Genomic DNA, 24,861 nt, shown 5'->3' with positions numbered 1-24,861 from the left:
TATCAGTGGGGAGGTGTCCGAGACAGCCCATTTTTAAACAATGTATAAGAACCAAATGTTAGAGCTCCTCGAGGAGCCTTTTCTCTGTGTGTTGCACTGTTAAAACGCTCCTTCTTGTACAAGAATAATAAATATAACTCAAACTTTGATACTTTGAATCCAGTCCTCTTTATTTAAGGGTTCTTCTTGATACTTTGAATCCAGTCCTCTTTATTTAAGGATTCTTCTTTAAACATTCTCTTAACATGCCCCTTTTTTAAACTTACTTCTATAGTGTATATTACACTTTTTCCCTCTTGTGATAGATAAAGACGAGGATGCATTCATTTGGATGTAACGCTTGGTGAGGCAGTCAATCCTACATTCTGGACCTTTAAGATTTCTTCTTTTCAGTTTCTCTTTTTAAAATGTTGGAAAATATGAAAGTAGTCCTTGTATCCCAGTATATTCATAAGTAAAAACAGACAAAAACCTTGCATACCCATGCTGCTTCCTGTGATTTCCCTTAATCTGTTCATTCTTTTACAGTTCACTGGTACTTCACTGGTGTTAACCTAAGATTATATTCATAGATTCTTTAGGAATAATCATATTGTATTTGGTTCCTGTGCTGCACCATGAGATAATGTCCATGAATATCATCCGTGATACCCATAGATAGACAGACAGATAGATACTTAATTGATCCCGAAAGAAATTCAAGTATCAGCGTAGTCAGCTAAGACATGCACTTAAAAAAAATACTTTTTAAAAGTTTTTATTTAGCATTTTGATACAAAACAACATTGACATTCTTTGACTCAGTTACAAAGGGAGACCAAAAACTATCTGCTGGTTTTGTTCAAAAGTAAACCCTTTTAATTGATGCGAGGAAATACAAAAATGTCTGAGCAATAAGCTCACAAGCTTGCAAAGAGTTAGATGTTTTGAAAGTATAATCTCACCTTTATTGCGTGTAGTGGATAGAACATAAACATAATGTGTTTTAAAGAGGATATTTGGCTCCTTTCTGAAACAAATCTCATATTAACACAAGGTCCGCTTCCAGCCTGTCAGTTCCATCTTGTGATCTCCATCGGCTAGTGGAGCTTTTGCAGTCATCACATGTCCTCGGTATTGAATTGTCATGTAATAACAGGTGGTCTTATATCGGGATCAAAATATATGACAACTGTGCAAATCCATTCACAGATAAAGTCCACAAGATGTGACTGAAAGCTCAATAAAATTCCCAGTAAGTGGACTCTTTCTAACATCAATACTGAACCTTTACGCTCAAGTAGCGGTGTCAGTTTTTCTCCTGTAGGTGAGTGAGAGTGTTAGTGAGGAAAATATAAACTCTGTGAACAATGTATGAAATCTAAATCATCTACCATCAGCCTTATATCTAAACCGATAATAGTACATCCAATATTCAAAATGAGTTACTTGTTAAGAATTGTGGCATCGAACATGGAGCAAAACGTTAATCGTTAATAACAATCATACACTTAAATTAGAACTGATTTTGTGTAATCTGATTTTTAAAAAACAGAAATATAGCTGCAGACAGCAACAGCTGCATGCATTGCATAGAACAGCAATATGATCAAAACACCATCTTAGTGCAAGTCTGAAAATGGAGTTTAAAGAAATAAAAGTCTGAACTCATCCTTGAACAGAGACGTTTCTGTACGATACAAATGTTACATTGGTGTGTGGTGATACACTTTGGTCATTGAGGACCTCCCTCTACGTCTTAGCTGCGCCATGCACTTTGCATGCTGCAACTTTCCACCACCTGTTATTTAAAGTGGGACTACATTTACCTATGTTAACGAGGGCTGTGGAGAACAGTGTGTGTGAGGCAGGCAGTGCAAAGGAAAAACAGCTACTGCTTTTTCAGCGTACGTCCTTCAGTCACATTACTGCGACAGCCCTGTTTTGGGAGTCCTTTCAGCTGAGTTCCTCTGTTCCTGTCTCAGGTCTGCATCTCTGTCTGCATATGGGTATCGACTCTGTGGAGAGACACAACATATTAAAACCAATCGCACAAATATACTTATATTTCTAATAGTTGTAAACTCAATAAAATCAGGGTAAAAGCAAAGTTCTTACCTGCTCAACATGTATATCATCTGTCCTGGATCATCTGTAAATACCCTGCAACATGAAAAGAGTGGCTACATTAAACAAAATCATGCCCACTAGCCCATGAACCGAGTACGTACAACACTGATTCCCTAATGGACACTGGCCATTAGGCCTTAAGTGTTTTTCCATCTATCGGTTCACAAGAGGCTTGAGGACTCTTCAGGTCTAAGTTTGGATCCTTCCAAGAAAACGGAGACGGTGTTTTATTCTAGCTTCTCCTCTTTTCTCCACCTCTGCTTCCAAGTTAGTTGACAAATAAGTGCCGGTGGAGAAAACATCATAGATCTGAGGCCTTTACCACTAAGACAGTTCAACTTCTGGTTCTTTTTACCTGGCTTCACTGAGCTTAACATTGGTAATCCTGGACAACCGGTATCACAAAGCTGGACATACAGGTGACCTGGTTTTATGATCCAGCTTGTTACATGTAACATTGAAGTGCTTTGAAAAGATGAAATTAGATGAAACAAAAAATAGAAAAGAGAAGAAATAGTTTCCAAACTTTGAAAGTAAGGGCAGAAATAACTGTGAGAATTTCTATAAATATATCTTAAGACTGATGATGAACAACCTATCATGAACATACGACGCACATAAAAACAGCTGACCGCAGAAACACGCCTCTTACCCATCTCCCCAGTGGTAAAACGCCCGGTCCTGGTAGAACATGGACAGAAACAGCCAGATACTTATTGTCTCCACCCAGAAGATAACAAACAGGAACCATAGTGATGACAGCAGGACTTCACACAACATCCTGGAGATCTGTGAGGACACGAGACACACGGCAGAGAGGATGAAGTTAAGATCCTACATATACTGTGACCATGAGAAGTTATCACCTGTCCTCTAGTTTTATCATGTATTATTATTCTACTTTAATTTAGAGTTAGGGTCCTCTGCTGTATAAAGTTTAATGTCTCTGGGTGCATTGAACCATTTGGGAGAAATTGTGCAAATCATGCTGGGTTAATCATTACTGCTTTCAATACACATGCTGCTGACAGTGTGCTCAACTTCATTACTTCTCTGTGCATTAGACAAATAAATAGACACATATAATACAGGACAGACTGTAAACAAGTCTTGTATGCACTGCACATATGTCAACGTATAATCCCCACATTATTCACTTTATCATTACTCTTATACTAGTTTAGTTTTATTTATTTTGAAAGGTTAAAATGATATAGAAATGACAAAGATAACGAATAATGTAAAGTGTAGGGAGAGGCAGAAAACGCAGATGGGCTTATTTTTAAGAAATTTCACAGTTATAAAAAACAAAACAGAAAATTGACACACACAGAATAATACTACTAATAATAAAACTACATAAAGTAATGAAAAAAAAAAACATGTAAGTAATCGGTTTATGTTAATCAGCCCAAGCCCATAGCACATTTAAATACAACAAGGCATCAAAACCAAATAAAACACATTAGAAGGAAGGAAAAAAGTAAATAAATAAATAAAACAAGTTAAAGACAAATTACAGAGAGTAATGGATAGTCATAGATACTGCAGACAATTACAGAATTGAAAACTGATCAACTCTTAAACATTTCTATAAGAAATCTGCAGTATACCATTATCCAAATACTACTATAGTACAATTACTGTGCTGTGTTTAAGTACATAACATCATGTTGGGCACAATAATGCATTTTGTTTGTTTCTTTTTGCAGCACAGACATTGTGATAGATATTTACCATAGATATTTAATAAGTTTGCTGTCTTATAAATATGAACCTGGTGTTTTTAGAGCCAAGACATTAAATACTTTGTGTTTTTTATTATTTGTTACAGATAAAGTTGTTGTGAATCAGCTAATGTCAAACGTCGACGGCTAGGTTAGCTTCACAGACAAACGACGTTCACGTTTGTTTAAGTTCGTGTAAAGTCAAAAAATATTGACAGAAACTAGTTGGTGAATATGTTCAGAGCTGGGGAAATAGATTATGTCGGTGTTACAGAGTTAATGTTTATGTTTTTTGTACGAGCTTGGCAGCTAAACTGAAGCTACAAGTAGCAGCGAGCTAACAGCTGGCTACTTGTTCGTGTGAGCTCATTAAGCTTCATCCTTACATTTTAATTAACACATTAACCAGCTGATAATTGTATTTAAACGTAATTAAAGCGTCATTAATGCAGATATTATGTTTTTTACAAGCGTAAAAACGAGTCACGGCTAGTTAGCAAACTGAGAGTTTGCAGCTAAACTTTAACGCGACGTCACATTTCATCACGTTACATAAGACATAAAAAAAAGTTAAATACACAATGTTTAGGATTGTTTACTCACTCAATCCAAAGGCTGTGCAGACTGCATTCCTTTCCCAGTCCGGTTAAACATTCACCTTTTGTTTACAGCGCTCGTCACAGGTCACGTTGCACGCACTTCCGCCGCTGTTGTTGCATTGATCCGCATTTTCTGCATTCAGCATCAATATTATAATAATAGGAAGAATAATAATAATAAAAATAAAGAAAAAACACAAGACAAGTTATACTAAAATTACTTTATTACAGCTGATTTCTGTTCAATATCCCTCTGCCAACACAAATGGTAAATATAATACAAACAAAATAGTAAATTTGATCCTATTTTTATTGTTTTTTTTTATTGTTTTGTTTTTTTACACAATTTAAATCCACTTTTAGTACTTTACCATCTCTTATGTAGTATCCTTATAATCTCTTTGAACATTCAAAACAAAAACAAAAAAGTTTTCCACCATCTATACAGTTTAATACAGGTTATTATGAGTCGTAGTGGTAAATGTGCCAAAGAAGAATACTGACATCTTCAAAGAAATGCAATCTCTTTTCATAATTTGCCTGTCTCTTTCTTTCTTTTTTCTCTTTTTTTAAAACTTTGGCCACTAGACCAGAACCAACTTGTTTCATACATTTCATGCCGTCAGCCCGATTATCGGTCCAACCATGGAGATGAGACAATGCAGTGGTATCTGGGCTTGGCAACTCAGGTATGGCACAGTGTTTGACCATAAAAAGGATCACCATGTTTCTGTTGCCGATTCTCATTCTCGGTATCCCACGTGCTTTCAGTCAGTAGGACAAAAAAAAAAGAAAAATTGACATCAAAAGTTAAAAGTGAAAATAAAAAATAAAATCCAGGTTGGTGGAAAGGTCTTAGCACTGACAATGATTGACAACGATATCCAGACTCTCCTGCGCACACGACATTGACGTAAAAGTGAACAGAAATTGTGCATACAAACTTTAAAAGGTTGGCATGTGTGTGAGGTTTGATTGGCCCTGACATTCAAACTCTTGGTGTTGGCTTTTTTTGAATTAAGAATAATCTGATCATGATAAATACATTCCCCCTTTTATTTACCAAATATCAATAAACCAGAAAAGAAATTATTACTGTGTTACAGTAGCTGGAACGAGTAGCAATAAAAGAGTTTTGGGACCAAACCATTATGTAACAATGATATGATGCATACTTTCTAGGTAGGATTATACACATACACACACACACACACACGCACACACAGACACACACACACATGGAAAAAAAAACAAAAACAAATCCCACTTCTTTAAGAAAAAAGAAAACGACCCCAGCATTTTTGTGTCCTCAAATGTGATATGAATAACATCACAGTACGGCGTTCAGAAAAGAGCCAGCGTATGTAAAAGGCGGCTCTGAATCAGAGTGAAATGGGGACAAAGGGTCAAAACGTGTGCAGTAAAGGGGAGAACGAACCCTGCAGCGAGTCCATCGAGAGGTGGCCTGGCTGACTAAATAAGTAGGAGATGACAGCAAATACATGCATATGCGGCATTCTGTCTGTGTACACAAAACCAAGAATATCTTCCAATGAGCTACGTCCAGACAACTCAACACCACTTTCACTGTGAGAGTGAAAGGTTGGGTTACATCAGTGTGGTCCATCAGTTAAAAAAAAAGAAAAAAAAAGTTAGTTTTAGAAATGATTTTCTTAAAATGTGAGTTTAGTCTTTAAATGTTTTCTTTAATAAAATATACACATATGAACATTTAACTCCAGCTTTGTGATTCAGGGGAGTATATATATATATATATCTCCGTATTATCTCTGGATCATTATCCTTAAAGGCCTTTTTTTTTTTCCAACAAAGTGTTTTAAATTCTGTGCATGGAAAGAAAAATGTGAACAGGGAGGCTGTTAAAACATTTCCAAAAGATATTTCAACCACAAACCAGAGAGAAGGGAGCGAACAGAAACAGATATTATTAGAGGAGCTGCTGCTAGAGTTATCAAAAGGAATTCCTAAGTGCTTTTTTTTTTTGTTTTGTTTTTTTGTTATTTTGCCACATTTATTTTGTATTTGGCTGTATTTCACAGAGTGTGCGTTGACGTGGGTTTTACACATTTACACGTATATGCTACAATGCCATCGTGCGAGCGTGTGCTTCATTCAGTCACCCTCGTTCCTGGGTTCTGATGAGATGGTGTAACATTTAGAAACTTAGCACCTTTTTTTTTTTTTCTTTTAGTGTTACTTAACTGGACCCCAACATTTTTTTAAAACAGTGTTGTAGTTTTCTTAGTTAGTGCCAAGCCTGCTGTCATGGTCATGACAATGATCCTAAGCTATCTTGTCTGCACGTACACTAATGGATTCGTTTCAGGTAACTCGGTTTGTGTTTTATAGAAACTGTAAAAAGACTGCAGCATCCTCACAACCTCTACTCAATCAAAATTCAACACAAGCACACAGAGGAGACGGCCGACGACAGCTACAGTTTCAGAAGCTGCAGGAAGAGGGGGGAAAAAGCTTTCACTCGCATACTGCATGTCGACATACACTTGGCCTTGTCTGTACTTGGGGGGGGGGATAAATCGCTCCTTAAAAAAATAAAATCACAGCACAGGTTAGCTCGACTCTCCCCTACATACGTACCGACAAAACACTAACCCACCAGGTGCTTCGCGAGAAGGAAGTCATATTAATCTTACGCATATTTAGCTGTATAAAGTGCTTTAAAAAAGGCAGCAGTTTTAAAAAGGCACTAATAAAAATCAACAGATCAATACTAGGATTGTTTTCAAAGGCAAACGTGTCTTTTTTTTTTTCTTTCCTCCTGTGAATGTGTACGACATTCTCTGTAACAGAGGGGTTCACCCCCCCTCGAGTACCACCACTCTGAAGCCCTAAAAAATATAGTTACTGATATACACAAGTCATTTTTCTATTACCTCACCATTCATAAGACTTAAACCAACTTTACTGTATACACAGTGAATATAATAATGTGAGAAAAAAAGTATTTGGGAACTAAAATCACAGGTGTAAAACAGACTGAACCCATGTGCGAAGGCTCAGTCTTTGCTGCGGAAAGCCCAGGGTTCGAATCCGACCTGTGGCTCTGTCTCGCTCTCCCTCCCCGCATTCCTGTCACTCTTCAGCTGTCTCTATCAGAAATAAAGCTTGAAAAGGCCCAAGAAAAAGAATCTTTAAAATAGACTGAACTAAACATACACTGGCACAGATTAGAAACTTGAGGATCAAATTTAAAATATCAAACTATAAACATCTGAGATCTTCTATAACCAAAAGGTTCAAAAAGGCACTGTAGTAGTGTTGTAGCATAAGCCTGTTAGGATTTAGTTCATTTGGCTCCGATTTTTTTGAAGTCTCATTTTGGCTGATGACGAGGAAATCGAAAAAAAAAAATAAAACGAACAAAGCATCTAATTTATCACAATGACCATTACAGCAGGCTCGTATCACAACAGCATAGCATTTCTAGTCAGGTCTGCTGCATTTTAAAACCACCGTCAGAGAATCGACCAGTGTATAACTGAATATGAAGGAGGGGGGGAGGGGTGCTAAATAAGATTCAATTTACTGTGATTGTTTGATACCACATTTCTAAGGGACTTAATTAACACGTGTCAAAGGCTTTTTAACAGTGTTTCATGTGCAAAATGAGAGCAATGGCTGTAGCATGAAACATATATATATATTTTTTTTAAATTCCGTAGGAGAGAGCTGTAAATAAAAACAAATGGGAGTATTATGTGTTGACACTCAAATTGCTTATGTAACATAAATTTAAGGATCTGTATGTGTGCCGATAAACTGCCGTGAGGACGGGCTGCGTATCTTCCAGCCCTTTTGACCTGAGCAACATTTATTTCATCACACATCCACATCTGTACACGGTAGAACCGGAGGAAGACAGACACAGAGCGGCAGACCTCAGCCGATACTCTGTCCTGCTGTGTTTGTTGGATTCTACATCCCAACCCCCCAACCCGCACGCGCACGCTCAACCTCTAACTCCGGGGCTGACGGAGGATCTATGTGTAGGAGAGGTGTGACCCGTTAGATATCTGAGAGGTGACACTGGTACTCCTGCTCATGCCCGGCTCACTGCGCCCTCCTGGGGTTGTCCTTCCCATTGCTTGGGGGCTGTTCTGTAGACCTACACTGCTGCGGGAGACCGCCGACGAGTGGCCCCACGGTGATGGAGCCCCACCTCCCTGCATGCCTTGCCCCCAGCCTTGCTGCATAGATGACCCTCCCGGACTGGAGTGATAGTGGTGATGGCTGCCTTGGAGGCTCGACCCCGCGCCCAGGCTGCCGCTGCCCCAGCGCTGCCCTTGAGCACTCCCGGGTGGATGCTGTTGCTGATGGTGACTCCAACTTCCTGGAGCTCCGGGAAAGCTATTGCTGAGGGCTTCCGGGGAGATGTTGGCTAGCACCATGTTGCTGAAGCCCAGGCGCATGCTCTCGGAGTCAAAAGCCTCAACTTCTCGGGCTTGGCGTTCCAGCAGGCTCCGGGTTCGTTCCATGCGTTCATTCTGCAAGGACAACATCTCCTCCTCGATCTATGGAAGAATTAATAAAACAGGTAAAAAACAATGTTCATATATGCTTCACAAGCTAGGGTAGGTTATATATTAAGATGTTATATTTGTTAAAATTCTCTTTACATCATGATAGCAAATAATACATCAAATGCAGAGAGGCCTAAAACGGGAGGAGAGTGGCAAGTTTTCGCTGGACAGTTTCAAAATCTTGCTGTTTTTCAACATTACCCACTCAAGTACTCTGTACTGTGTTATGATCCATCCACTGATAGTGCACATAGAAACCATAACATAACAGGTACAAAACCAGATTTTTTCAATATAAGGGCCCCTTATATGCCCATGGGTGGACGTGACCGAATATCAGACACTGGTGCTATAGTCAAAGTGTTTCCTAAATGGACTACAGATGATTGATGATTAACTCACTCATTAAACATCTACTTAAAAAAATCTGTTCACTCTTCAGGAAATGCAATGATGCTGGCTGATGGTGGTATTGTTCATGCTTTCACACAGTCATGTCTATGTGAGTCATTGTTGTGTCATCAGTAACACCTGTGCTGTCTGCGGTTACTCTTAAAGGTGCAGCACACCCATTGTACACATCCACAGGTGTTATTTTCCCTAATTAAACCAGTCCTGGGCTGAGCGGATGTGTACAGGCAGTGTCTGTTCTGTTTGTTTTGTTGCACGAGAAATGACACCTACATCTTTTTTATTGGTACACAGAGTCTGCTGATCTCTGAGCAGGTCCTATGAAAACCTATTTGAGTGTTCTTGGCTTTTAGTACCTCTTAAACCAGGGGTCTCCAAACTGTTCCACAAAGGGCCGGTGTGGCTGCAGGTTTTCCTTCCAACAAAACAGCAGTACACCAGACTTGACTCATTTAATCAACTAATCTCAGTCTTCAGATAGTTGATTGGTCAAACTGTGTGATCTTGGTTGGTTGGAACAAAAACCTGCAGCCACACTGGCCCTTTGTGGAACAGTTTGGAGACCCCTGTTTAAACTCCGTAATCATCGAGTCAGACCAATGTAAACCTGCACATGAGACTAATGAATAGCGGAAAACCTTTTGTTCCAGCAGGGCCCTTCGGAGTGACACCCTCTGCTCCAGGTCCTTCCTCTCGCGTTCGTGCTGGGCATCTGTCTGCATCTTGATCTTGCTCTGGTAGGCGTTGAGAAGCTCCAGCTCCTGCTGTAGCTGCATTCGTAGGCCTAGGCACTGAGCCTCCTGAGTCTCATCCAGACGTAGCTAAAAAGGACAGAGACAAGATCGTGGAACGAGGAAAAAATAAATAAATCGACAGCTGATTTTGACAAATATGCTAAAAGTGGAAATATGTACAACTGGGTGGTGCCTTCATGGTCTCACTTCACAGCTTTAGGATTTTAAATTCCTGGCATTGCCAGACTCACCGCCTGAGTGGAAAGCATCTCATTGATGGAGTGGTCATACTGCTCTGCCAAGATGGCAAGTTTGCGGTGCTGCTCCTGCTTCAGCCGTTTAAGGACAGCCTTGTGCTCTGACTTTGGTGTGGTCTCCAACAGATGGTTCCTCAGTGCTTTGTACTGCCTGGTCTGGATCTTACATGTGTCCTGGAACTGCTTCTTGATCTGTAGCTCTTTGGACTAGAGAAACATATTCAATTATGTATTTCTTTACACTCGAAAAACAACACAGAAACAGAACCGGATTATCTACATTGGGTCTGCACAAGCGCAACATTTTTTTGGCTCAACAAGAAACATGGCTCAGCTTCTATTCTTAATGCTATAAAAACAGTTTGTCTAACCAAAGGGGAGGTAAAAGCCACACAGCCATAACTCTAATGTAGCCTTTTTACTCTGCATTTTAGGTTTCATCTGAGCTTATTCAAGGTTTAGAAATGGTCTACAACTAATGGTATTTTGCATATTAGACAAATCCTACAAGTATCTAGGGCAACATTTTATTATTGAAACTAGGGATGGGAACTGAGAAAAGGTTCCAGCTGAGAATCACTTCCAAATTGTCTTATCGATTCCTTTTATTTATGCTGGCACGGTTCTCTGACAGTTGCACCTTGCAAAAACAACGACTTCAAAGTCGTGCGTCCACGCTGCTGGAAACTTACAACGAGGAGTAGTCATGACAGAGAGGATAAGAAACGGAAAGTGTGGCTTCATTTCACACAGAAAGATGACAACAGTGCTCGTCGTGAGGTCTGTAAAATGATCGTTTTGAGTAAAGGGTGTAAACACCAGCTGTCGCTACAGCTATCTCTCAGGCTAACCGGTTCCAAATCAAACACTGGGCAAACAATAGTGCTTTTAGAAACCTGTGTAATACTTTTTTTCCCCCCCCAACACAAAATCAAAAAGAAGATGAATCAATTAGGGAATCAACAAAGAATTTAACCGATACACAGAACGGATAACGGTATTGGTACCAATAATATCTCATTAAATCCAGATCACAAGGATTGATTTATTTAGCTGAATGCATGATAGGTGGTACTCTACCTGCAAGGCATTTATACTAAATGCTGCAAAAATAAGGCTAGGAGAGTCTTTAAGGATCTGCACCACCCAGTCTTTACTGATCAGGAAGAAAGTCTTGGATACACCAAACCAGCACTGACAGACTCGGGAACAACCTCTACCCTCAGGCCAGTAAAATGGTAAATGTGGACACTGCATAAGACTATTTATGCCCTCATTACTATTATTGCTATCATTCCCATCACAATCGTCATTATTATTTATTAATTCAGAGTAGAGTAGTTTCACAGAAATAAATTTGTCAATAATTGTTTATTTATATGATTAAATGTGAGAAATATTAAATTGAATTCCCTTTCTTTATTGAAATTAAAGTGTTGTGAATGAATATTAAGTGTACGTGCATGCTCACAGGCCGAGCTCTCACCTTGAGGCTCTTGGGTTGCTGGCGAACCTCCATGACGTGTTTGCGTCGAAGTTCCCTCTCCCTCCTCTTGTTGTACTCCTGCTGATTGGTGAGCTCCGTCTGGTGCTGCAGGCGGATCAGCTCGGCCCTCGTCTTTTGGATGGTGTTGAGCTGGCGGAACTCCAGCTCTTGCATGGATTCGTGGTGCCGGAGAAGCATGGCATGTTCCAAGTCCTTCTGGGTCTGACGCTTGTTCAGCTCCTGATCGTATGCACACACGGAGAGGCACGCAACAGAGAGATGAGATTGACAGGCAGCAAAGAAAAATCACTTTTAGACTGTTGATTCCATTTGCGACGCTGCAGTAAAACGTAGGAAAAAGAGCGCTGACCTCACGCACTAAATCCTGTTCGATATTGTGACGAGCTATCAAGATCCTCCGCTTGAACCTGCGGCACTCCAGCTCCAGATACTGCCTCTGTCGGCGCTGTAAGTTGGCCTCCTCCTCTGCTTGGTAGTTTTGGAAGTTTTCCTTCTGCTTGGACAGCCACTCCTGCTTTTCTTTCTTAGGTGTTGACTGATTTTCATTCAACTCCTAAATGAAGAAAGATTCCAGGTCACAGATAGAATAGACTTCATACCATGTCCATTTGCTGAAAAGCTAATTTTGAAGACTAAGGTACAGGGCAAGAACTTCCCGGACCCCCTTACCTCTTTGAGTTGCTCCTTGCGAAGTTTGTACTCGCGCTTCTGGGATTCTAGGAAGCTGTTGAGCTCTTTCTTCTGCTGACTCTGAATGTGCTGCTGGAACTTCTTTTCATCGTTGCTAAATGTTTTTGCCTAATGGAAAAAATAGACATCATTAACAGTTAGGTCTAGGAAAAAAAAATAGCCAGTGAAAACACACAAATGAGTTGAAATTATACATCTTTCTCCATGGACGCCTGGTGCTTCTTGATCAGTTTCTCCATCTCTTGGGCAAAGCTATTCCTCTGGTTTTCCAGCTCCTTGTCCAGGCGGAGTCTGTGTTCATCCATCTCGGCCTTCAGCTTGTTTTCCAGAGCCATCAGCTGTTTCTGGTGCTGCCGCCTCATGCGCTTGTAGCCCAATATCTGCTCCCTTAACTCCGAATCCTGCTCGTGCTCCTTAATCTGGCGAGTCAGCTGGCAAACACGGGACACAGATTGTTTTTATATTGTTGTGGGAGGATCGAACAAGTTTCTGACAGAGAAATACATACGCGAGGCTGCCATATGTGTCACATAAAAGTGAGGCATTTAAGAATTTAAAGTGCATTTCCACATGCAGAAATGTTTCAAGCTGGATCGTGGCTCTGCTTTTGATTAGACTTTAAAAAAAAATCAAACTACTTTCTAGCCTTATAGCGAAAGCATTCAATGATCACGAGGACAATCTGCCAAAATATTTTTGCTTTGCAACAACTCATGGATGTGGGAAATGTCCAGCAGATATACAAGCGGTCATCTTCCTATTTGATATATACAATAACAGTGTTATTACCACTGAGGCTGTGCGTATAGTAGCAAAGTGCTCGCGGTTCCGTTTTGGCCGTGGAGTGTGTGCAGGCGGGGACTGTTGCTCGGTTGGCCGGGTATGAGGTTCGGACTCTTCATTATACGCCTGTTCCTCCTGTAAAGGTAGACAAAACATGTAAAACAAGACACTGCAAATATTTATGTCTCTCTTTAAACGTATGAATAGACTTCTTACAGGTTTGAGGTGTATCACGGAGCTGTTGGACATGACTGTGTGGTCTCCCTCCATGTCCACCTCGCTCTTGTCGTCGCCTGCATCTGTTAGACTGTTGACAGAGCTGCTCTGGGAACTGGCACTGATTGACATACTGGGTATGGACTGGTTGCTCCCCACGCTGTTCACTGTACCCGTCCTACCCACACTGTGTTCTGGCTCCTAAAAATAACACACGTGGCAGGCAAACAGCAGCAAGGTCACAACAATGCTCTCTAATAATATAACCTCGCCAATCTAGAGGTGACAGAAATCGAGAAAGAGACAAATGCAATATAGAAACAGTTCAAACAGTCACATGACAGACCTCCTCTTCATCTTGTGCCTCGGCTGTGGGGCCATTGTGGGCTTCTTGAAACAGGATCTTCTTCATTTTACGATACTGCAGATTGTCCAGCTCCCGCACTGCATCCTTAGTCCGACTGATCAGGTCTATTAGAACCGATTCTGGTCGCTCACGCTGGACAAATGCATGCTGGAAGGGAAAAACACAGAAAGGACGTCTATTAAAAATCCTGGTTACGGGTGGTTATGTCATAACTGTTTTTTGATCATTACCTTTAAAAGCTCCTCAGAGTTTGGCCTATCCTGGGGAAATTTCTGAAGGCAAGAATCAACAAAGTTTCGGAAATAATCCGTCCTAAAGAGAGGATGGAAAAAGGACAGAATTGGACTATTAAAAAGGACTCTGCTTGTTTAGGAAACAACACACCAGCTCTTAGAAGTTTAATTCTCAACTTACCATTCACTCGACTGCAGCATTGGGCTCTCATTCTGTGCTATGTGGTATAAGGCACTCATTGCATTCATGTTGAACAGTGGAGGCTTTCTCTCAGCTACAGACCAAGCAGCGGGTTACATCAAGGAGGCAGGATGTTGAAGAAAAATGAAATTAAGGAGGAAGAAAGAGCAACATTATTCAGTTATTGACTGACTAAGTGAGCAAAATGAATTCTGGCTATGAGATGTTTGTAAAAGTGTAAAAAGAGACCGATGTGGCTTCAAGCAACGCAACAACAAATAAGGTCTAAATCTTAGATGTGATTCAGGTTGAAGGAGACAGTGACCGTACCTAATTCGATGCAGGTTATTCCCAAAGACCAAATGTCCACCTTTCCGTCATACTGACCCTCGTCCATAGCTAAAATTACTTCTGGGGCCATCCTGAGAAAACAAAAAAAACATTCAGCACAATAAAAACATTGATAGAAATTTAATGAAAAATCCGAAAAGGTGCTATGACAGGAACATGTTTTGTTACGTACCAATATGGAGTCCCAACGAAGGAGTTGGCAGGACAGGCAATGGAGGCAGAACCAAAATCTGCTAGTTTTACCTGCCCTGGCTCTGTCAGTAAGACGTTTCCTGCTTTTATATCTCTGTCAAACACATAAGTGGAAACAATTACGGCTACAGACACACACACACACACACACAGGACAGCACACCTGAGAGCACAAGCACTCAACACTTGAAACACTCACCGGTGAATCATGTTGTGGGAGTGAAGATAAGCCAACCCTTGAAGAGCACCATGGGTGATTGCAGCTATTTCAACTTCTTGCAGAGGTTTCTTGTGAACTGGAAGGGGATAAATTCACCCACAGAGATGTAAACAAACACAAAATTGATGAGTAGTCTCTGCTTGTAGCCTCATGCAAAGGCAAGGAGTTCAAAGGATCGACAACTCACCTTCTAACAAATCTGAAGCAGAGCCTAGACAATACTCCATCACCAGCTGCAATCAAATAAAGAGTGTGTTGTGGGAGTTTGTTTTTTTTTGTTCCACCTCTTTATCAATCAGTGGATAATATCATACAGCATCGTCAGCTTACCCAGGCAGTGTGCTCTCGTAGGTAACATCCTTTGTACTCTATGCTGTTCGGGTGTTGTATTCTCTGCAGGAATTTCACCTCCTTTATTATGTCTTGCCATTTCTGTGAAAAGAGCAAGAATCAGAAGACTGTGAGAACAAACAAACGAAACCATGTTTTTCAAATGTGGAAACAATACATAAATATAAATCACTGCATACCTCAGTGGACTGCTTTCCACTATAAGACATCTTCTTGATGGCCACCACCTCATTTGTCCGCACATCCCGTGCCTGAACGACAAGCACATTGCATACTGGTTGTCATCTTCACTTCACTTTTAGTTCAGTGACTTAGACTACATGTGCTACAGTAGGATTTGTCTGTTTGTCTGCATTATAAAACTTATGTCTATTTGCATTGTTAAACTGATCATCACTGTACGTGACCTCTTTTTCCATCCCTCTATATTATCGAATGGCAGGACTGCAATGCATAACAACAACAACAACAACAACAACAAACTGGGACTCTTTGTAGGCTGACTGACATAAACAGAGTGCTTCTGACTGCATTATGAGCATTACATTCACATTACAGAGACTATATAATCCATCCAAGATATTAAGACAGAAATACACCATCATGATGATCGTAAAATATCACAATGATTGATTTTTTACAGTAAAAGTCTGATGGCTCAATAGTTTGCTGGAAGTCACAGACAGTATCACTAAGAACAGTCCGTATTTTGAGAAGCAATCTGAAATGTTTAAAAGGCCACTGTGATTCAGAGATAGATAGATACACTGAACTTTTTTTGTGGAACTGTTAGACAAGAAGATTTTTTCCAGTTTTCAGGGAAGCTCCTCATGGCAGCAGTCATTTTTATCCTCATTAACAATGATCGCCATTCATGTCGTGTATAAATGTGCACTTAAAAGTATTTGATTAACAGAGCGTGGGCTGAGCTTTTTCTGCCCTGACAACCATTTGTGTTGTGCGTCCCCGTGTGTCAACACAGCGGCCACAATGCCTGGAGATGAACGCGGTTCTGATGCCACAATGAACGCGGCCTCAGGCTCGGATCGCAGCATTATATCGTGGAAGTACTCACAAAATATACAGCACCAAAGCTGCCATGTCCGATCTCGCGCAGATCTGCATAGAGCTTTTCCGGGTCCTCCTTGAAGAAGAGATCAGCAATTTCGGGGTCCTTCAGGCTCCCCGCCCGACTGCTGTTGGGCATAGTGGGATTGTGGGGGGGGGGCAATGCCGCTGCCGCCAGGAACTATCTGGGTCTGCGACAGCGACTTGGAAGCCCCCACCGATGGCTCATCTGCAGGACAGCGGTCTCATATGTGGTCAGAGCTGAAAGCAGGAAAAACAAAGAATGAGTACACCGAAAGAAAAACACACAACAACCTAATGAATATGGGCTCCATTACTAACACTGAATGGACAGCAGAGAAGTACAATATGATCCAAGAGTGGATTAAAGACGTTTATCTGGATGCTGTTGGGGGTGAGATGTCCACATGTGCTACACACCAGAGGCTGTTAACCTGAACGAGAGAAGGCTACGCAAAACACGAAGTGAACCATGATGTCAGGTGCAAATGTGGGGGAACGGCCGGTCGGAAATCCTGAGGTAAGCGAGTGATAGGTCTCTTGTTTCCATAGTAACGGCACCTACAGTAAGGAAAATCAGTGGGCTGTGTCCTGACAAAACTCCCCTTCACGCCTTCAGTGACTGGTATGTAGACAGACAGATGTGTGGAAAGGTACAAAGAGACGTCTCGCAGGCGACAACCTCCAGCTCGAAAAACAAAGAAGCTGAGGTAAGAGCGGCGCTGCTTACGCTGTGAGACAGATGCCTGAACCGAAACAAAGCATTCCAGTGATGGGACTACTTGTTAAACCTGTAAGTACTCGGTAAACACATGTCCTCAAACATACCAAGCATTGTCTATATAGTTGTTCCACGAGCGATTAAAAAAAGGGTCGGTTCACCAAAATCGCAGAGGAGAATCCACGGCCACAAGTACAATACAGATTTGTTTGTGGCGCTCGGCGAATTGAAAAACTACATTTAAAAAACTTAAACTCCTGGGTGGGACATTTAGGACATCCATCTGCAATCCGCATGACTAGATATGAAGTTAAACGTGGGTTTCTTTTTTTATTTTATTTTAGGTGAACCCCTCCTTTAAATTAAACAGATTAAACAACTCCACAGTCAGGCTTTTTAAGACGTTTAACTATTTGCTGCCTATTAAATCGTTCATTATACAGCCTGAAACTGCTGTAATACAGATGTAGACTGTAAAAAAAAAGATCACTGAGCAAAGTTTACTGAGTCCATGCAGGCTCAGATGATCAGCTGCAAACAGATGCAGAGCTGACGCTAGAGTCACAAGACTTCTTTTCCTCCAGCCTTGGGAGAAACAGCCCCCAGTTCAAGCAGACATCTTTTGTCTCACAACAACACTGAACGACTCACTATTCCACACAGATGCAGCCACGGAGCCACTGAAATAAAGCCTCATTACCATGTGGCACTGTGTGCCTCTTTATTGCCCATTGTCCTTTTACTACATTGTTGCTCATGAATGAGCCTTGTTGTCATATCTCATGATGGCATTTTTTTTTCTCTCCTCCAACTGTGGTGGAGGAACACGTGAGCGACACAAAAGTGAGTGATGATAACTGACACCTTCGTAAAACACCATTGCGCGCACGCACACACACACAGATGCACAAAAATGCAGCAGGACAGGACAACAAAGCTGGAGGGCTGGAATTCCCGATGTATGTCCTCACTGCGCTGCATTTCTCAGCATTTCCTGTTCGCACAGCTATAGGGAGGTAGGAAGGGGGGGGTGCTGGTGAGCATTTTTGACTAGTGATTATCTTGTCTTGTCTTGACATAACAGCGACAGCTTTCGGACGCAGCGGAAAGAGAGTTTCCAGATATTTTAATCTTAACTTATCAGTTGAGTCTTTTTTTTTTTCTTTCTGTCCAATCCATGGCAAAAACAAAACAAAACAAAAATCAAAAAATCTACAGTCACACTGCACACTTCTCCTTTCTTACTTTTGCACCAAATCAACACTGCCAATTTTCTGTATATACTTTTTGTACAATATATTTTATTTACTATTGCTGTTTTGATATTTTATCATGTATAGTTTGTTCTTTATATTTTTATCCTTATGTTGTCTATTGTCACTTCTGTGTGTGTAATGCTGCTGCACTGTAATTTCCCAATTTAGGATTAATAAAGTATATCTATCTATCTATCTATCTATCTATCTACCTACCAAGTATGTATATCTATCTACAAATAAAGTCTATCTATCTATAAAGTATGTATATCTATCTATAAATAAAGTCTATCTATCAATAAAGTATGTATATCTACCTATAAATAAAGTCTATCTATCTATCTTTCTATCTATCAGTAAAGTATGTATATCTACCTATAAATAAAGTCTGTCTATCTATGTTTCTATCTATCTATAAAGTATGTATATCTATCTACAAATAAAGTCTATCTATCTATCATTAAAGTATGTATATCTATCTATAAATAAAGTCTGTCTATCTATCTATCTATCTATCTATCTATCTATCTATCTATCTATCTATCTATCTATCTATAAAGTATGCATATCTACCTATAAATAAAGTCTATCTATCAATAACGTATGTATATCTATCTACAAATAAAGTCTATCTATCTATCTATCTATCTATCTATCTATCTATCTATATCTATCTATTAAAGTATATATATCCATCTATCTATCTATCTATCTATCTATCTATCTATCAATCAAACAATGTCAACCACTAGTAACCCTTTAAAATCAAATAATAACATGCAAAGATGACAATCTTTGTAATCCAGCGTTTGTTCACGTCACAGTGCATTAATCAGAGTATGAGGAGTTTTATAGTGAGTATAAACACAGCACTGTGGTGTTATTTGACCTTAGAGTGAAACCAAAGTATCATTTCTGGTGTAGCAGCCCCAGCCTTTACCTGTTGTTGTTGTTGTTGTTGTTGTTGTTACCTGTGGCTATGTTAACACGTCACTGAGACTTAGAGAAAGCAACTTAATGTCACTTTCTTTGCCACGCAAATGCTTTTAACAAACTAACAACACAGACACACACACACACACACTGACTGTAATGTTAGCCACACACACACCAAACTTAAACGCTAAGCTAAGTTACGTGTCATACGATTAAACGACCCGAGCAGCAGCAGCAACACCCTCGGTTTGTTTTTAAACCTAAAAGCTGAAACAGTCGACGACTTGACGCGGACTTGAGCCAAAGTTAGTGTCGTTTAAGGGACAGAAATGGCTAAATTAGCTGAGGCTAACCTGTATATGTGTGTGTGTGTGTGTGTTAGCTGAAACTCACCCTCTCTCCCTGACAGGCCAGCTTTCAGCTTTCAGCTTTCAGCTTTCAGCTCTCTCTCTCTCTCTGTCGTTGTATTTCAACACAGTTTTTTTTTTTCAGGGATTATTAAAGTCTCCTTCCTGTTTCATCCCGCGACGCGGCGTGTCTCTGTACGCCAAATCCTCGTGGTTTCAAACGCTGTCAAGTCGGCTCTAACATACAGATTTGTGTGTTATTACAGCTTAGATAGATAGGAGAGGAAAGAGTGAGAGAGAGTGAGAGAGTGAGAGAGAGATCCCCACCCTCGAAGTAACCGGGGGTGCCAGAAAGAAGTCCCACTCCCAGGCAGGTCCAAAGATGGCTGCCGAGTGCGCAACCGCCGCCTCTCCCTTCTTGAAAATAACGTCGTGGAGGATGTGAGGGAAGTTCAAACAGCTGCTGAAAAACACGCACAAACCAGCCGGGAGACTGTCCGCGGTGCTGTTAGGAAACACCAAGGGAGCGAGGGTGGGTTTAACCCAGCTGGCATTGTTAACAAACTTGGCTAAGTTTTGGTTGAAGCTCTTGTTCTTCCTTCGACATATACTGCGAGCTGCAGTTCCGCCCTGTGCTGCCTGCTGCCTGCTGGATGTGCAGTAAACTCTCTCTGACCCAAAAACATCCAGAGGCGGAGACATCATTAAAAAACACTCGGCCTATAATATGTAATATATAGATATATATAGGAGAGAAAATACTGAACTCTGGCAAAAACATTTACTTTTGTGGTAAAAGTATCAAGGTATAGTAAAGTAAAAGTAATATTAGCTCTCAAAGGAAAATGCTTTTATGAAATGATTGTAAAGTTTTCATAGTTAGAATTAGAAATCAACTTATTTATCCCCCTCTGACCCCCTGAGTCTGCCAATTTAATCATTTTATGTCATTTTATTATCTATTTATTCATTTTATTATCTATGCTTTTCTGAAAAGTACAGTTGATTTTAATGATTGTAAAGTTTTCATAGTTAGAAACCAACTTGTTTATTATCCTCCTCTGATCCCCTGAGTCTGCCAATTTAATCATTTTATGTCATTTTTGTTCATTTTATTATCTATGCTTTTCTGAAAAGTACAGTTGATTTTAATGATTGTAAAGTTTTCATAGTTAGAAATCAACTTATTTATTATCCCCCTCTGATCCCCCGAGAGTCTGCCGATTTAATCATTTTATGTCATTTTATTATCTATTTGTTCATTGTATTATCTATGCTTTTCTGAAAAGTACATGATTTTAATGGTTTGTATTATCTATGCTTTTCTGAAAAGTACATGATTTTAATGGTTGTAAAGTTTTCATAGTTAGAAACCAACTTTGTCTGTATTTATCCCCTCTGATCCCCCAGGGAGTCTGCCAAATTAATCATTTTATGTCATTTTTATTCATTTTATTATCTGTTTATTCATTTTTTATCTATGCTTTTCTGAAAAGTACAGTTGATTTTAATGAATGTAAAGTTTTCATATTTAGAAACCAACTTATTTATCCCCTCTGATCCCCAGAGAGTCTGCTAATTTAATCATTTTTGTTCATTTTATTATCTATGCTTTTCTGTACAGTTGATTTTAATAATTGTAAAGTTTCCATAGTTACAAGTCAGAATCAGAATCAGAATCAGAAATACTTTATTAATCCCTGCAGGGAAATTGTTTGTGTTACAGCAGCTCCCAAACGGTAAGTGAGATAGTAAGTGATAGAAAGAAAACAAAACTTTAGTAATATGCACCAATACATATCCTATTTAACACTATATACACATGTATAAATAACAGTTAAATAAAACCAGTAACAGTAAAAAAAAGAACAAGTAACAGTGAACTATGCAATATGTAAGTCTAAAACCTTTAAAGAATTTAGTCTTTGAGAGACTGTACAGAGAATACACTGATTGTTTAAAGTGCAGTATGCATGCATGAGAAAATTGCACTTATTTATTGCACAAGCCAGTTCAATAGCTACTGGACTTGACTTGGAGTGTCTGATATATTAAGGGAGGAGTTGTAGAGACTCAGACAAACCAACTTTGTCTGTATTTATCCCCCTCTGATCCCCCAGAGAGTCTGCCAATTTAATAATTTTATGTCATTTTATTATCTATTTAAAGACAATTAAAACATAACAATACTTCATCATCAATTATTTTATTGTTTAAGCAGATTTATTTAACCTAATGTAAACCTCATGGGACTACCAAAATCTTGAGCAGTGTTGGACCAAATTTATGTCAGACTGGCCAGTAGTTGTGTTGATTAAAAAAAAGCAGTTTCAACTGAACTCTTCCTCTTTTAAGTAGTGCCATGTATGTTATATGCTGTAATTGTGCTCCTTTATAGGAACTTAGTAAAGCTCTTATAAAACATTTAACAACATACTTGTTTTCAAGTATATAGGTAAAGTAACATAATAGCTATAAATTATAGTATTACCTCTCAGTGGAAAATTCCTTTTTGAAAAGTAGAATTGATTTTTGATTATTTGTAAAGTATTCATATCTTGAAACCCCTTGTAGTGAGTCTGTTTCATTTGTTCCAATTTTGCCAATTTAATTGTGTTTATTTCTTATTTACAAGTGGAAAGCTATTGATGATGGCACCTGAGAAAAGGTAAAAATGTAATAATTAATTATCTGGGTGTCATAAATATTGATAGCAAACTTTTGTTGTTCGAGCAGATTTATTTAAACTAAGGTTAACTAAAATCAAACTTCATGAGAATACCATAAGTCTTCACAAAAGTGGGCTGAACACAAATCTAATGCCAGACTGGCCAGTAGTTTTGTTGATGATCAAAAGGCCCAAAAACACATGAAAAAAAACACAACTGAACTCTTTCTTTTCTAAGTAGTGCCATGCATGTCATATGCTATAACTGTGCTTCTGTAAGTGTATGTAGTACTTTATGATTATTAAACACAAATGAACTTGCAGTGAATATGCTTTGCAGTATATTAGCAATACCTCAGCAAAAAAAAAAAATCCAAAAGCACACACATTTACACAAATATGTTACTAATACGTTAATGGTCCACACCAAGGAATAAACCAATGAAAACAAAAGTATTCTACTGCTGCAGCTCTAATAAGATATTTGGAATATTTGAAGTAAATAATTGATTGTTTAATTTCTGAACAGGTTCTGACAATTAGAATAAATGTAACAGAATTTCCATTAATTTAATAAAGATTTTCAGGGATGACTGGGTGCATAGATTGTACTTACATCATACTTGAAGAATCCTTCATCAGCAGACCAACAGTATGCAGTTTTTTCCTTCAGGCAGAGCATGAGAGTCAGCTATTGTTTACTAATGCATTCTCTGCATTTGGTGGGCTCGTGCATGATGTAACAGTGTACAGAGGAAACCCCTGTAGCCCCTTCTTCAAGTTCAAACGTTCTCTCTCTAGCCACATGGTAACTGAGCCTGTACAATAACTTGACTGTTGCAAAGCCAACAAATGGCAAAGTTCTTCTCAAGTTGGCTCTTAGGGCTTTTGGATCTGCTTGAATGCAAGTGAAGGGGGCTGCATTACTTTGACATGTTTCCTCTTCAGAGGGACTTGTGACTGGTGCTGCATGTGTGTTGTACAACCAGAGGAAATAAAGGCAACAATAACAACGATACAACGATAATGCAGGCAACCACTTCGGTTTTATTTCATTTGTGATTGTCTTTAATGTAGCCTTGTTTCATAGCAACCAACACCCACACTCACTGACATAAAACTGTATGGTTTGTTTAAATTCAGCTGTATTTAATAAATTATTTTTGGATCACTTAAATGTTCCTTGTTGCTATGCTCTTCAACAAGCGGGCATATCAAAATAAATGATAATAATGTTGATGGTGACAGTTAAAGAAGACGTCATGTTTCCTCATATTCGTCCTCATCTATCAGCAATGTACTGTAATTGTGCATTACTCTCCCTGTCCTATCTTCTTCCCTAATGCATCTTTTTCGGGGCAAAGCGTTCTTCAGATACTTAATGATATATATCATGATGGTGTTGTGTTGTTTTTGCAATAACACGGGATGCAGAGAAAAACAGCCATGTCATGGCCATTCAGTACACATTATGCAACCTTAACTGTGTCCTAGTCTATGTTTAGATAACTGCCACTTGCAGTAACTTTATGAGTGAATTAGAGTTATTTTTTCTCTAGAACTGTGATACCATACGTTGATTGATGGTATGATAGACTTACAGGTGGTAGTTGACGGGTGTAGTAGCTGATAGACAGGTAGAGGTGTTGGGGCTAGTAGCCACGGCAGTGATGAATTTTGTCATGTTAGATAAAGTTCTCAGGCTTAGTTATACTGCATGAGATCCAGTAACTTAAGGATGTTGTATTGGCAGGAATATGTTCTCTGAATAACCAGCTGTATTTTGGCCAAGGTCATTGCATCAGAGGCTCTGTAATTTTATTATTGTTGTCTCTCTCCTCCTGCTACTCTTGTGAACTCTTCAACTAGATAACTGGAAAGAGGATGAGACATCATATAATGATGAGAAATATGATTAAGTATCAGAGAACGATGAAAGAGAAGACTGTCCTTTTCAGAGGTGGGTTTAAGTAACTGTGTATATAAACATACGCTCACGCTCACACACAGGGAACACAATAAGCACCAAAGTGTCTGGAAGAGCACTGATAATCTATTCAATAGATTATCAATGCTCTTCCAGACACACTGTTAAAATTTGAACATTTCAAAGTTATTTGTCCAGCGAACAAAAAAGCCTGAACCCTGCTCACACATCTTATACAATATTATTGACACACATGTAGAAGACCTCCTCCCAGAGTCAGCTGGGAGAGGCTCCAGGCCCCTGTGACCCTGATAAGGATAAGTGGTTACAGATAATGGCTGTATATATGCATGCATGTAGAAGAATAACTTGTTTTCATTTGGTGCTGTAGCAGGATGCTTTCTGTAAGATATCTCAATCTAATGGG

The 24,861-nt window shown here is 39.5% G+C and overlaps 1 protein-coding gene across 2 annotated transcripts; it reads right to left on the bottom strand.

The window, feature by feature from the left end:
* Nucleotides 1-4,641: 4,641 nt before the first annotated feature.
* Nucleotides 4,642-20,517, bottom strand: taok1a (TAO kinase 1a). Of its 2 annotated transcripts, none has more exons than XM_027280090.1 (20): nucleotides 20,167-20,517; nucleotides 19,886-20,076; nucleotides 16,566-16,819; nucleotides 15,670-15,741; nucleotides 15,470-15,571; nucleotides 15,327-15,372; nucleotides 15,119-15,215; nucleotides 14,900-15,013; nucleotides 14,707-14,798; nucleotides 14,377-14,470; nucleotides 14,193-14,274; nucleotides 13,942-14,109; nucleotides 13,386-13,796; nucleotides 12,791-13,027; nucleotides 12,576-12,704; nucleotides 12,256-12,459; nucleotides 11,886-12,125; nucleotides 10,394-10,606; nucleotides 10,047-10,229; nucleotides 4,642-8,988 (listed from the first exon to the last, which is right to left on the bottom strand). In XM_027280090.1, exons 3-20 carry the CDS (start codon nucleotides 16,695-16,697, stop codon nucleotides 8,458-8,460), a joined length of 3,147 nt encoding a protein of 1,048 aa, XP_027135891.1. In that variant the 5' UTR covers nucleotides 16,698-16,819; nucleotides 19,886-20,076; nucleotides 20,167-20,517; the 3' UTR covers nucleotides 4,642-8,457. The 2 variants fall into 2 exon arrangements, with proteins under 2 accessions (XP_027135891.1, XP_019121964.1); XM_019266419.2 differs by having other exon boundaries at nucleotides 13,386-13,514; nucleotides 13,596-13,796; nucleotides 19,886-20,516.
* Nucleotides 20,518-24,861: the final 4,344 nt, after the last annotated feature.

The sequence above is a fragment of the Larimichthys crocea genome, chromosome VII (assembly GCF_000972845.2).
Source record: "Larimichthys crocea isolate SSNF chromosome VII, L_crocea_2.0, whole genome shotgun sequence".
NCBI lineage: Eukaryota > Metazoa > Chordata > Actinopteri > Sciaenidae > Larimichthys > Larimichthys crocea.
Note: the sequence above shows the minus strand (reverse complement) of the source record. Positions and strands in the feature narration are given on the sequence as shown.

Bases quoted from the DNA above. Each gene is read 5' to 3' on its own strand.
- taok1a (XM_027280090.1), bottom strand. From the start codon at position 16,697: ATGCCCAACAGCAGTCGGGCGGGGAGCCTGAAGGACCCCGAAATTGCT. The intron at 13,797-13,941 runs GTCTGTCATGTG...TGTTATTTTTAG, and splicing joins AGGCACAAGATGAAGAGGAG to GAGCCAGAACACAGTGTGGG. The intron at 13,028-13,385 runs GTAATAACACTG...CGTGTTTGCCAG, and splicing joins CTATACGCACAGCCTCAGTG to CTGACTCGCCAGATTAAGGA.